This window comes from Musca domestica, unplaced genomic scaffold, assembly GCF_030504385.1.
Source record: "Musca domestica strain aabys unplaced genomic scaffold, Musca_domestica.polishedcontigs.V.1.1 18, whole genome shotgun sequence".
NCBI classification, from domain to species: Eukaryota; Metazoa; Arthropoda; class Insecta; order Diptera; family Muscidae; genus Musca; species Musca domestica.
Window position 1 is genome coordinate 7,929,973 of NW_026712238.1, and position 12,916 is coordinate 7,942,888.

Consider the following 12,916-nt stretch of genomic DNA (forward strand, 5'->3'; position numbering starts at 1 on the left):
GAATATAGTACTCAGAAGAATCACAGAAATAAAGATACCTGTTACTTTTTTGCTATCAAGACTAATATGAAAAATATTTGCAAATATGAAGTATAGATGGCGTACTTTCAACAAGCACATTTTAATGAACACCCTTCCGGGACTAATTTCTTGAGTTAAGCATAAAATGGCAATGGACCTAGATGAAGAACAATGTCATATTTAAATGTAGCTGGCGTCATCCCAGCAAGGAGTTAAGCATAAAATGGTAATGGCCCAAGAGGAAGAACAATGTCAAATTTAAATGTAGATGGCGTCATTCCAGCAAGGACAATAAAATTATTATTTTTTCTAAATTCAGATGGCAATTAACTCAACATAGTTAGATATATTTATGAAGAAGAAAATAACTACCTGTTGACTTAATGTCAATAGATGGCGTTCTTTATAATACTACATTATGCCACTAGATGACATCTATTCAACCATGCATTGTTTGCAATTTCTGCACATTCTTTATAATTTTTTAAAGGATTTGTTTTGAGATTCTGAATTTAACTGTTCAAAAGGACACCCGCATGAATTTCCTTTTATTTTTCCATGAATTTGTTTAGATAGAGTTGTTAACTTTCCCATTAACTAACCCTGTGTTTTTTTATTTCCCCTTAGCTTTTCTCTGGCAGTGTACAAACTCCATCGGGCGATGAAGCCGCTAACAGTGCCAACAGCGTAAGCAGTTCCTCATCCAGTGACTCCGATAGCGATAGCCAACGTGCCAATGATGGATATACGGAAGGTATTCCCGGCCCTGTTACCCGATTGGTAGTTTTGGCTAATCGTGGTTTGGCCAATTTGGTGCAAGATTTGATTTTGGTAAGAAATTTTTGTACTCTCACAAATAAGTTTTACAAATTTACTAATATTTTTGTTGTTCTTCTCTTTTACAGCGTGTGGCAGCTACCAGTGAGAAATTCGTCAACTTCAAGGCCAAACTTATTACAGCCCTCATTTAAGATGCAGCTCCAGCATTCAGCCTCGCACATTTTCTATGCGTTGTTATATGCCCTACCTCCCTTCCCCCACTTTTGTGTATACAATTAAAGAAATCATTTCAAAATTAGTTAAATTTTTTTATAACATAAATACCCCGCCTCGTCCCTTACGCGCACAACTTGTCACCCATATTGTATTAATACGCCCATACAACGAACATTTTTTTGTAAAAAAAAAACTTAGTTTAATTCCATAAATCAAGCCCCTCCCCTCTATAAACGACAACTCCTTAAACACACAAGGATATTTTATCCTGCCACCCCCTTTCCTCAACCCCTTGAATAAAATTGGCAGTAGCTGTTAAGAGATTCTTGGCTGCAACATTTGAACATGTTTCATCATTTTTTTAGTTTTATTTATTATGCAAAAAAGTTTTAAAATTGATTTTTATTATTTTTATGAAACATATTCAAACAAATAACAACAACATCCATCCATAATTAAAAAAGTCAATTATATAATTAATGAAAAAATAATAATAACATCAAAAGTGTAACGAAGGAAATTTGTATCATGTTGCTCTATAGTAGTTGTTAACTACTTGTAAATATGTTTTTTGTTTATTTTTTTATACATAGTTTATTTTTTTGTTTTTATATTTTGTATATTTCCTAATTTTTTCCTTTTTGTATTTTCTTTAATGTAAAAACAAATAAAATATTAAAAAAAAAACTAAATATGACTGTGGTGTTTACTAAACTATTTTAGAACAACAAACATACATCACTATTAACTAAATAAATAAATAATAAAAAATAGAAAATAACACAAAATCAAAAAAAAAAAAACTGAGAAATCAAGTCAATACCCAGCTAAACTATTTCTTAATCAAATAATTTTTAAAAATATCCCCCCATCACTTTTGAAGTTGTTGTCATTTCTGTCAATTTTAGTAAAATATTCTTGCTTAAAATTTTGTAACTCTTAAGTTAACTGGAGTTGTTTTTTTCGTTTTCTTCTTCTTTTTATGTATGTTTGTATTTAAGTTTAAGTTGTAATTTGTTTTTTTACATTTTAGTTTTTAAGTTTTGTAAAAATAGTCCAACTTTTTTCCCAACTTTTTCTATCACTTTTAAACATAATTTTTTTTATTCAATATTCATTTTTTTAACTACCGCTGGCATGGATTTTTAAAACCCTAAACATTTTCTTAAATAAGTTTTCCCCATTACTTTCTCAGTTTGTAAACGCAGCCACCCATACAACTACAGTTTTTTATATGTAATTATTCAGATCACTATTTTTCCTCCCTATGTTATTTTGTAAGTGTTGTAAATACAAATAAATAAAAAAAATTGTAAAAAACTCAAACGGAAAATGTTTTAATTCTGGGACATGTAAAGAACCTCTAAATGAAAGGGGAAGGGGGATTCGCAGAAAAAATTAAAATTAGTGAAAAAGCTGTAAGTTCGGCCGGGCCGAACTTTGAAACCCTCCACCATGTGGAAAGAATTTGGAAATTTTCAAAAAAAAAAATCCGTTAACAATTCTGTTGAAATCTTAAAAATACCGAATATAGCCGTTGAATTGGGGTCTATACGACGTGGATCTACATAGAAATTGTTTGTCATGAGCCATTACCATATTCAAATGCGAAATTTGAAAAAAAAAAACAATTCGATGAATAATGAAGCTAAAATCATCAAAAAAATATATGTATATAGAGTATATGGGAGCTATACCAAAGCGTGGACTTGCACAGACAACTTTCTGCCATAAGCTGTAGTATCCATTACGAACTTCAAATACTAAATTTAAAACAATTCCGGTGAATAATGCCGCTAAAATCATCAAAATACCGAATATCGGGTGGTGCAGTTGTATGGGGCCTATACGAAGACGTGAACCTGTACAGACAATCTTCTGTCTTAGGCTGTAGTATCCATTACGAACTTCAAATACCAAACTTAAAACAATTCCGGTGAATAATGTAGCTAAAATCATCAAAATACCAAATATCGGGAGGTGCTATTATGTGGGGGCTATACGAAGACGTGGACCTGAATAGACAATTTTCTGTCTTTGACTGTAGTATCCATTACGAACTCCAAATACTAAATTTGAAACAATTCCGGTTAATAATGTCGCTAAAATCGTCAAAATACCGAGTATCAGGAGGTTTGTAATATGGAGCCTATACCAAAACGTGGACCTACATAGCCCATTTTCAATACCAAAAGTCCTGCAGACATAACATACATTTGAGTAAAATTTTGTCAATCTACTTCAATTCGTTCGGAAGCTAGAGTGATTTCCCTCCATAGTATGGTGGAGGGTATAAAAATAAGCAAAAATACAATGCAACAATAGTCAGACTCATAGTCAGACTATTCTTTCAAAGAGGCCTTCGCCAAGACAAGATTTCAAAATGGGTTTAAGTTCTGAAAGAGCCCTGGATCCTAGTAAATTTCTTAGAAACAATATTAGCTTCTCCCCAGTTTAATAAAAACTCTCGGATTTTTTATTCTTTTTGTGCCATGTTTCCGAATTTATTTTTTCCTGGTGGAGGGAACCGGTTACCCGGATATTTGACCCAAAAGTCTAGGTCCAAGACCCGGACCTACTAAACCAATATGGACAATATACGAATGATTTGAAAATAAAAATTCCTACCCAATAAGTGATCTTAGTCCACGACTATGTAAAACAAGTGAAAAAGTATCGCTCGGTTTTGCCAACAGATGTATACCCTTAGCCAATGTTCGATTATATTTATATATGGATATTCAAAATTTTGACCGTTTGTGAGAGAGGTACCAGAAGGAGCAGACCGATATTGTCAATTTTCACACCTGACCTAGCACTGACGCAAATATTAGGATATGCAAAGTTGGAGCCAAATCGGACTATCGTTTCTCTTTCTGTGCAAAAAATATATATTTTCGAAAATTTCGACCATTTGTGGGGGAGTGGACCGATATATTCCATCTTAACATCAGACTTTGGGTTAATATAAATATTGACATGTGTGAAATTTTAAGACAATCTGACTCTTACAAAACATTTTATGGGATTTGTAATTATTCAAAATTTTGACCATTTGTGGGGGAGGTACTTGATGAAGTGTACCGATATTGTCCATTTTCACTCCTGACCTAGCACTGACGCAAATATTAGGATATGCAAAGTTGGAGCAAAATCGGATTATCCGTTCTCTTTCTGTGTAAAAAAAAATATGTTTTGTTTTTTTTTTTTTGAAAATTTCGAACTTTTGTGGGGGAGTTACCAAAAGTAGTGGACCGATATTGCCCATCTTAACACCATACCTTGGATTATTATATATATTGCGATCTGTGAAATTTGAAGACAATCGGACTCTTGCATCACATTTTATGAGAGTTGTAATTATTCAAAATTTTGACTCTTTGTGGGGGAGGTACCAGATGGAGTGGACCGATATTGTCCGTTTTCACACCTGACCTAGCACTGACGCAAATATTAGGATATGCAAAGTTGGAGCCAAATCGGATTATCGTTTCTCTTTCTGTGCAAAAAATATATATTTTCGAAAATTTCGACCATTTGTGGGGGAGGTACCACAAGGAGTGGACCGATATATTCCATCTTAACACCAGACTTTGAGTTAATATAAATATTGACATGTGTGAAAATTTAAGACAATGACTCTTACAAAACATTTTATGGGATTTGTAATTATTCAAAATTTTGACCATTTGTGGGGAAGGTACTTGATGAAGTGTACCGATATTGCCCATTTTCACATCTGACCTAGCACTGACGCAAATATTAGGTCTTTCTGTGTAAAAAAAATAGGTTTTGTTTTTTTTTTTTTTTTGAAAATTTCGAACTTTTGTGGGGGAGGTACCAAAAGTAGTGGACCGATATTGCCCATCTTAACACCATACCTTGGGTTAATATAAATATTGGGATGTGTGAAATTTGAATACAATAGGACTCTTGCACCACATTTTATGAGAGTTGTAATTATTCAACATTTTGACTCTTTGTGGGGGAGGTACCAGATGGAGTGGACCAATATTGTCTGTTTTCGCACCAAACCTAGCACTGACGCAAATATTAGGATTTGCAAAGTTGGAGCCAAATCGGATTATCGTTTCTCTTTCTGTGCAAAAAATATATATTTTCGAAAATTTCGACCATTTGTGGGGGAGGTACCACAAGGAGTGAACCGATATTGTCCATCTTAACACCATACTTTGGTTTAATATAAATATTGGGATCTGTGAAATTTGAAGACAATCGACTATTGCATCACATTTTATGAGAGTTGTAATTATTCAAAATGTTGACTCTTTGTGGGGGAGGTACTTCATGGAGTGGACGGATATTGTCCGTCTCCGAACTCGATCTAAGTTTGACAAAAATATTACGATGTACCAAGTTTGGACCAAATCGGATACTCCCTTCGAGAGTTATCGTGCGCACCAGCCAGCCAGACAGACGGACGGACAGACATCGCTAGATCGGCTCCAAATGTTCCGAAACAGATTTGGTTCAAAGATACCTAGGGTCTAAAACCGTTATTTCGACTAGACACGTTTCGACCGTATCAAACCTCTGTAACCATATGGCTGAGGGTATAAAAACTTTGAATGTCCTAATATTTGTTTCAAACAAGTAAAATAGTATCAGTCGGTTTTGCCGACAGATGTATACCCTCAGCCTTGAGTTACGAACGTGACAGATTTGGACTATATCGACTACTTCTTGTACTTTATATGAGGTATGTGCACCTTTTCGGAAAATGGAAATATGCCTCAGGTAACAGATACAGCGGACCGAAGTATTCCATTTTCACACTTCATCTAATACAGATAAAATACATCATCCTAGTTTGAATAGAATCGGATGATAATTTTGCGTTTTATGAACTTCATGGATACTCATAATTTTGACCTTTTGTGGGGGAGGTACCAGAAGGAGTGGACCGATATATCCCATCTTCACACCAGATCTTGAGTTAGTAGAAATAATGGGACGTGTGTAATATGAAGAGAACTGGATGTTTATTTCGGATTCTTTGGAATGGAATCGTGTTCAAGTGTTTTAAGAGCGTGATGAATATTCAAAATTTCGACCTTTTGTGGGGGAGGTACTTGATGGAGTGGACCTATGTTATCCATTTTTGCACCTGACCTAGAACTGATGTAAATATCAGTATTTGCAAAGTTGGAACAAAATCGGATTATCGATTCTCTTTCTGTGCAGAAAATATTTTTTTTTATATATTTTATTTTTTTGAAAATCTTGATCATTTGTGTGGGAGGTACCAGAAGGAGTGGACCGATATATTCCATCTTAATACCAGACCTTGGGTTAATATAAATATTAAGATGTGTGAAATTTGAAGACAATCGGACTCTTACATCACATATTATGAGAGTTGTAATTATTCAAAATTTTGACCATTTGTGGGGGAGGTACTTGATGGAGTGAACCGATATTGTCCATTTTCACACTTGACCTAACACTGACGCAAATAATAAGATTTGCAAAGTTGGGGCAAAATCGGTTTGTCGCTTCTCTTTCTGTGCAAAAAATAAATTTTTTGAAAATTTCGACCTTTTGTGGGGGAGGTACCAGAAGGAGTGGACCGATATTGCCCATCTCCGAACTCGATCTAAGTTTGACAAAAATATTACGATGTATCAAGTTTGGACCAAATCGGATATTCCCTTCAAGAGTTATCGTGCGCACCAGCCAGCCAGACAGACAGACAGACAGACGGACGGACGGACGGACGGACATCGGTAGATCGACTCCAAATGTTCTGAAACGGATTTGGTCCAAAGAGACCTAGGGTCTAAAACCGTTATTTCGACTAGGCACGTTTTGACCGTATCAAATGATATATACCCTCTGTAGCCATATGGCTGAGGGTATAAAAATAGATCAGGTGCCAAAATGGAAAATTTTAATCAATACCACAATAAAAATATTTAAAATTAGTCTCTGACATTTTTTAAACTACGTCCAACCAAATACTGGCTCAATATTAGATTATCGGCCAATTCGTTCAAAATGTTCAAAGTTTTGAAAATTGATAAAATGTAAAAATAATACCTGATTTTCCCTAACCCCGCACTTTCCTGTATTACTATCAAAATGAATAAATGAGTTTTGATTATTGGATATATAGTAATCATATGGTATATCTATCCGAAATCCATAAAAAAACAAGTTAAAAAGTATTTTTTGCCGACAGATGTATACCCTCAGCCTTGAGTTATGATTATTCAAACCGTTGACCATTTATGGGGGAAGTTTCGAAGCAGTTGGCCAATGTTGACAAATTCGTCTGATGTAAATATTACTAACATTAAAGCATCCAGAGTACAATCCACATTTTTTGAAGAATTTTTTTTTGAAACACCCTTGACCAAAAATATTGGGATTTTAGAGATAAAATTCGTGGATTTCTTGAAGGACATTCCGACCATGGACCGTGGAAGGGACGCCGTGGCCATAAATTGAAAAATTCATAATGAATCGTGGAATTCTTAAGGACTTTCTGGCCATGAATTGTAGATTTTTTGAAGGGATTTCCTGGGTATAAATCGCGAATTCTATAGAGGAGTCTCTAGTCTTGTCACAAAAGTAGTGGTCTATTCTACCAACTGTCCTAAACCCTAACTTCATGCGAGATTTCGTGTCCTTTGTTTTCTATTTGTCGCCTTTATAACAGCTGCAAAATCAGGATCATCTCCAAAAGCAATAGGCTTCTATTCTGGCTATAGCCCCACCTCCATTCTAAATTTCATGAAGATCGGGTCATGCTTGCGACCTGTAGAGTGATTACAAATTAACATTGACAGACGGACGGACGGACATACATAGCTAGATCGACACAGCTCGGCGAGATAGGAAGATCCATATACACTTTCCTATGTGGGAAACCAATGTTTCGAGGTGTTACATAATTTTTGGCCTAATCAAACTTATAATACCCCTAACACATTGTGTTGTAGGTTATAAAAACAAATGCCTCTTGGCCAAAAAAAATCATTTAAACAAGAAAAAACCACTTCAGTTCTGCCAGGCCGGACATTTTATACCCATCCGGCATTTGGAAAAAAGTTGCTAAATTAAAAAAAAATCTGTTGAAAAATACGGTTTTAATTTTAAAAATTCCGCATTTTCCGCATTAGCTAAAATCCTTAAAATACCGAATATTGGGAGTTGCCGCCATATGGTATATACGAAAAATTGGTTCTGTACAGGCAATTTTCTGTCATAGCAAGTAGTAATACCAAATTTTAAACTATTCCGGTAAAAAGTGTGACACAAATCATCAAAATACCGAATATCTGGAGGTAAAGTTACATGGCCCCATTTTCAATACAAAAACTCCTGCAGAAATAAAAACACCTCCAAGTTAAGTTTTATTTACATACTTCGTTTCGTTTAGAAGCTAGAGCGATTTACACAGACGGTCAGGTAGACGGACGAAAATCGCAAAATCAAAATAGAATTTTATGCTGATCAAGAATATATATACTTTGGGGGATCTAAAATTTATATTAAGAGTGTTACAAACACACAAAAATTTAAAAAAAAAATTCCGACTTTCTGGTAAAAAGGCATACAAATATTCTTTTTTTTTTAATCTGATATATTATATATTATACTTTTTGTTCGATATTCAGCAATACCTTCGTAAACTCACTCGTTTATAATCAACATTTTCATTATCCAAAAATCCCATAAAATTCTACGGGTGCATACATTTTGTTTATGAACAAGGCACGCGAACCATATTGCGTGTCATTGATATATAAAATTTAGAAGTGACAAATCTCATTCGAATCACAAAAAAATCTTGATTAGAAACTATTTCATGACACGCTATATTTTATTTGAGAAAAAAGTTAAGTGACATTTCTATAAGGTCAAGGGTGATGACATCTCGTAAATGTCTGTACATTATTTAAATTTCTTTCAATATTCATTTAATTGTATAATTCTTCACAAATGACCAACACAATTGAAACCCCTCCTCTAATATACACCACATGATGTTGCCCATAAATTCCCAGAATTCGATGAAACAATTTATGTCGAATACAGAAGCCAGAATAAATAAATGTTTTATTGAAAAAAATTCATTTTAATTAACTTATCTAAGCGAACATCGGCGAAAATTTTTAATTAAATAAATCGTTTTTTATTCGTTCACGCTTCTTTAAAAAGAAATACAGAAAATTAAAGAGGCGCACACAAATGAAAACAATAAACATTGTGTGGCGAGGAAAAGAATAGTGGGTGAAACTGACTGCAATGGACACTGCACTTATTTCTAAATTTGTGAAATAAAAAAATTAGGAATAAGGAAGCCATCACGAGATATATTGGACAAGGACTCAAAATATGCCACAATATTTTCTTCATTCTATTTCAGTTATTTGTGTAGACGGTAATTCCCACTTCCGTTTTCCGTTTTAGGAGCGCATGCCAGACACACGATGCCATGTATCACATTACCCAAAAGATCACATCACCAACTACGGCCCTACAGCTTAGATAGCAATGCACTTCCCAGTTCTAAAAATAGCTGCTTGTAATTGACCACCCAAAAGAATGACAACAAAATACACACCCCCGTTTTGTTTGTTTTTTTCTCTCATTTCTTGGTTAACCCACCCATTAACGGTTAGCTGGCAAAACGATCAGAAAAAAACTTGTGAATATATTTTTTTCGGTTTTTGAAAAAAAAACGAAACAATAAATGTCCATACAGTGGCCAAAGCGTTTTCATGAGCACAAACAATAAAATTAATGTATGAATGCACCGAGAACATTGATCATACTTGTACGAGGGGAGTATGGAAATTGTGGTATAATGAAGAAAACGCTGCAAAGAACAAGTACTATTCCAAGTTTTTGTCTACTTCCTATTGTTAAACATTTATGTTGTACTAGCACGTGCCCGCTCGTTAGCGAGAAGTCCACCTATAAAAATAGTAAAGTGTTAGAATTTTAGTACTAAAATGACAAATTTGATCATTTTGACAATATTTGTTATCCAAACTTCACACATCGCACTAAATTTTCAGACGGTCAAGGTTTTACATGTTATTCAAGTTTTTCCTTTTCCGGAAAAAAAAATTATCAAAATCTCTCATTATGAAGATTACCGAGGAGGTTATTCGTAACACCGTTGCACAATGGACCCACACTCACTTTTTCCATTCAAAACTATTTAAACATCTCCATATCTGAACCCTAGAACCAACAGTGAACTCAATACCAATTTTTAACATTTCAGTTCAGTTCCAATACCAAAATTAAGAACATTTAGTACTTTTCGTACAATTATAGTACACATTTCCAAAACCACCTTTATATTTTAGCCAAGGCACCAAAAGTTACATATAGTTAAAATTTCAGGCTTTACACATTCCAGAAAACCAACTCCAGATACCAATTGAGACTTCAATACCAAATTTGGGATAGTGCTGGGATTATTAGCGTCTGGGCTGGGCAGATTAGTACCATTTAGAACAATTCGCACACTTAGTACACATTTCCAAAACCAGATTTCCATATCAAACCAAACTTTCCAACCTTGATTATCATGCCAAGCCTCAAGTTTTTAGATCTACCACATCTTATAATAACAAATGGTACGTTTTTAGAAGTTAAGTACAATTTTAGAACTTTTCGTAACTTTAAAGTTCGAATTTCTAAAAATCCTTTGGTACATCTCTCCGGCACTCCATCAGTGACTCTCATTCCAAATATTTATTCAGAATTCTAGCTCATTCCGTAGTAAAGTAATAGTTTTTTCTGCATTTTACCCTTTTAGTGCATATTTCCAAAAACCCAACCAAAACTGACCCTAGTTCAAAATTTCCAGATTCTAGCTTCAGTCGTTTTGTCTTGGCGTTGATTCCAGGTCAATCGATCAGTTATTTCACTACTCTTTTATACAAATAGATATTTTTTTAACCCTTTGCGGGGTACCACTGAAAACCGTTATATGGAGACTACACGAAGACGTGGAACTGGATACGCAATTTTTGCCATAGGTTGTAGTACCCATTAGAATCTTCCAATACGAAATTTAAAACAATTCCGTTGACTATTGTCGCTAATATCACCGAAACACCGAAAAAACGGAGGTACCGTTATATGTAGGGTATACGAAGACGTGGACCTGCATACGCAATTTTTTGTCATAGGTTGAAGTATCCATTACGAACTTTAAATACGAAATTTAAAGAGATTCCGGTTAATAATGTCGCTAAAATCATCAAAATACCGAATAGCGGGTGGTATCGTTATATGGGGGCTATACGATATAGTGGACGTATATAGACAATTCTCTTCCAGTGGGTAACATACTCACAAAGAACTCCTTGCATTAAATTTCAGATCATTCCATTGAAAAATGTGGCTAAAATCATGAAAATACCGAATATCGGGAGGTACGTTGTATGGGAGCTATACGATATCGTGGATCTATATAGATAATTCTCTTCCAGGGAGTAAAGTACTTACAAAAATCTCCTTGCATAGAATTTCATATAAATCCTTTAAAAAATGGGCTAAAATCATCAAAATACCGAAAATCGGGGCAATACGAAATCGTAGACCGATATAGCCCATCTTCGCACTTGATCCGCCTGTGAACAAAAGACTCATCTGTGCAAAATTTTAGCTTCCTATTTTAATTCTATTCGGATAGACGGACTGGCGGCAAAATTGTCTTAGATTATTTTTCCCGGAAAATACAGGGTGAGATGAAAAAACTGCAACCAACTTCAGACTGCTGTTATTTCTAAGCCACTCGTCCGACTGCTGTTAAAATTATTCCAGTGACAGTTCATTATATTGTTTGCAAGCGTGAGAGAACAGGACTCAGCACCATGGCATTCAACACGCGCCACCCAAGAATGGTTACAAAATGAGGTTCCTCGTTTAATTTCCAACGAACAATGGCCACCAAAATCTCCCGATACCAATTCGTTGGACTATTGTGTCTGGAATATTTTGGAAAGTAAGGTTGGCACTAAAAAATACCAAAGTGTTGATCACCTCAAGCATGCGCTTCGCCGGGAATGGGCCAAAATACCGCAGAGCAACATTCGGGCAGCGTGTGACGGTTTCATTGGCCGTTTGAAGGCCATAATTCGTAACAAAGGTGGCCAATTCAAACAAATCTAAACTTATTCTAAAATTTGATGCTATTTCCGACATAAAATTTAAAAAAAAAAATTGTAAAAATTATGACGTTTGACTTTGTTGCAATTTTTTTATCTCACCCTGTAGTCCAAACCCAAAACACGTTGTAATGTTTTTATAAGTCTTAGGTCAGATACGAATTGGTCAATATTGTCCAACTGCTTCGGAACCTCCCCCATAACGGGTCAACAGTTTGAATCAAGGCTGGGGGTATACATCTGTCGGCAAAACCGACTGATACTATTTAACTCGTTTTAATTTCGATGAGTTACAAATGAATGACGAATTATATATATTCTCCAGAAAATGGAGGTTATAAAAAATGAATGAAATGTCTGATTTTTTTCGGAATTATGATCAAAAACTTTAATAGTTATCCAATGCCATAGCATCTCTCGACGATTCCTAAAGCATATGTCCAGATAGTGAGCTATCATGTTTTCCATTGATTTTTTTCAGGTTTTCATTTTCAGATTCTTTTCACAGATGGCGGCTATTTAAAAAGTTGGTCCTATTTTAAATTGTTAAGGATATTTTTATTCCGAAACGAAGACTTATATTAACAAAGTTTCCAAGGATTTTATATTCGCGCCCATTTACTGGAGATCATTTTTTTGTATTTTACCCATAGTAGTCATCTTTTGGTCCATTTTACTTCCTCACCTTAACCACCCTCGAAATCGGTATTTCACATACATCTTCCACAACCAACAAGTGT

At 34.7% G+C, this 12,916-nt stretch overlaps 2 protein-coding genes across 3 annotated transcripts in view; one reads left to right on the forward strand and one right to left on the reverse strand.

Moving 5' to 3' along the window:
* The window catches only part of LOC101900632 (mucin-5AC), a 51,006-nt gene extending 48,656 nt beyond the window's left edge, over positions 1 to 2,350 (forward strand). For both annotated transcript variants that reach the window (XM_059120896.1, XM_059120897.1), the window contains exons 6-7: positions 649 to 852; positions 927 to 2,350. In XM_059120896.1, the coding sequence (XP_058976879.1) occupies positions 649 to 852; positions 927 to 992 (270 nt within the window). In that variant the 3' untranslated portion in view covers positions 993 to 2,350. The remainder of the gene's footprint in view (positions 1 to 648; positions 853 to 926) is intronic.
* LOC101900727 (uncharacterized) overlaps positions 1 to 12,916 on the reverse strand; it is a 211,836-nt gene that overhangs the window by 193,659 nt on the left and 5,261 nt on the right. The window lies entirely within an intron of this gene.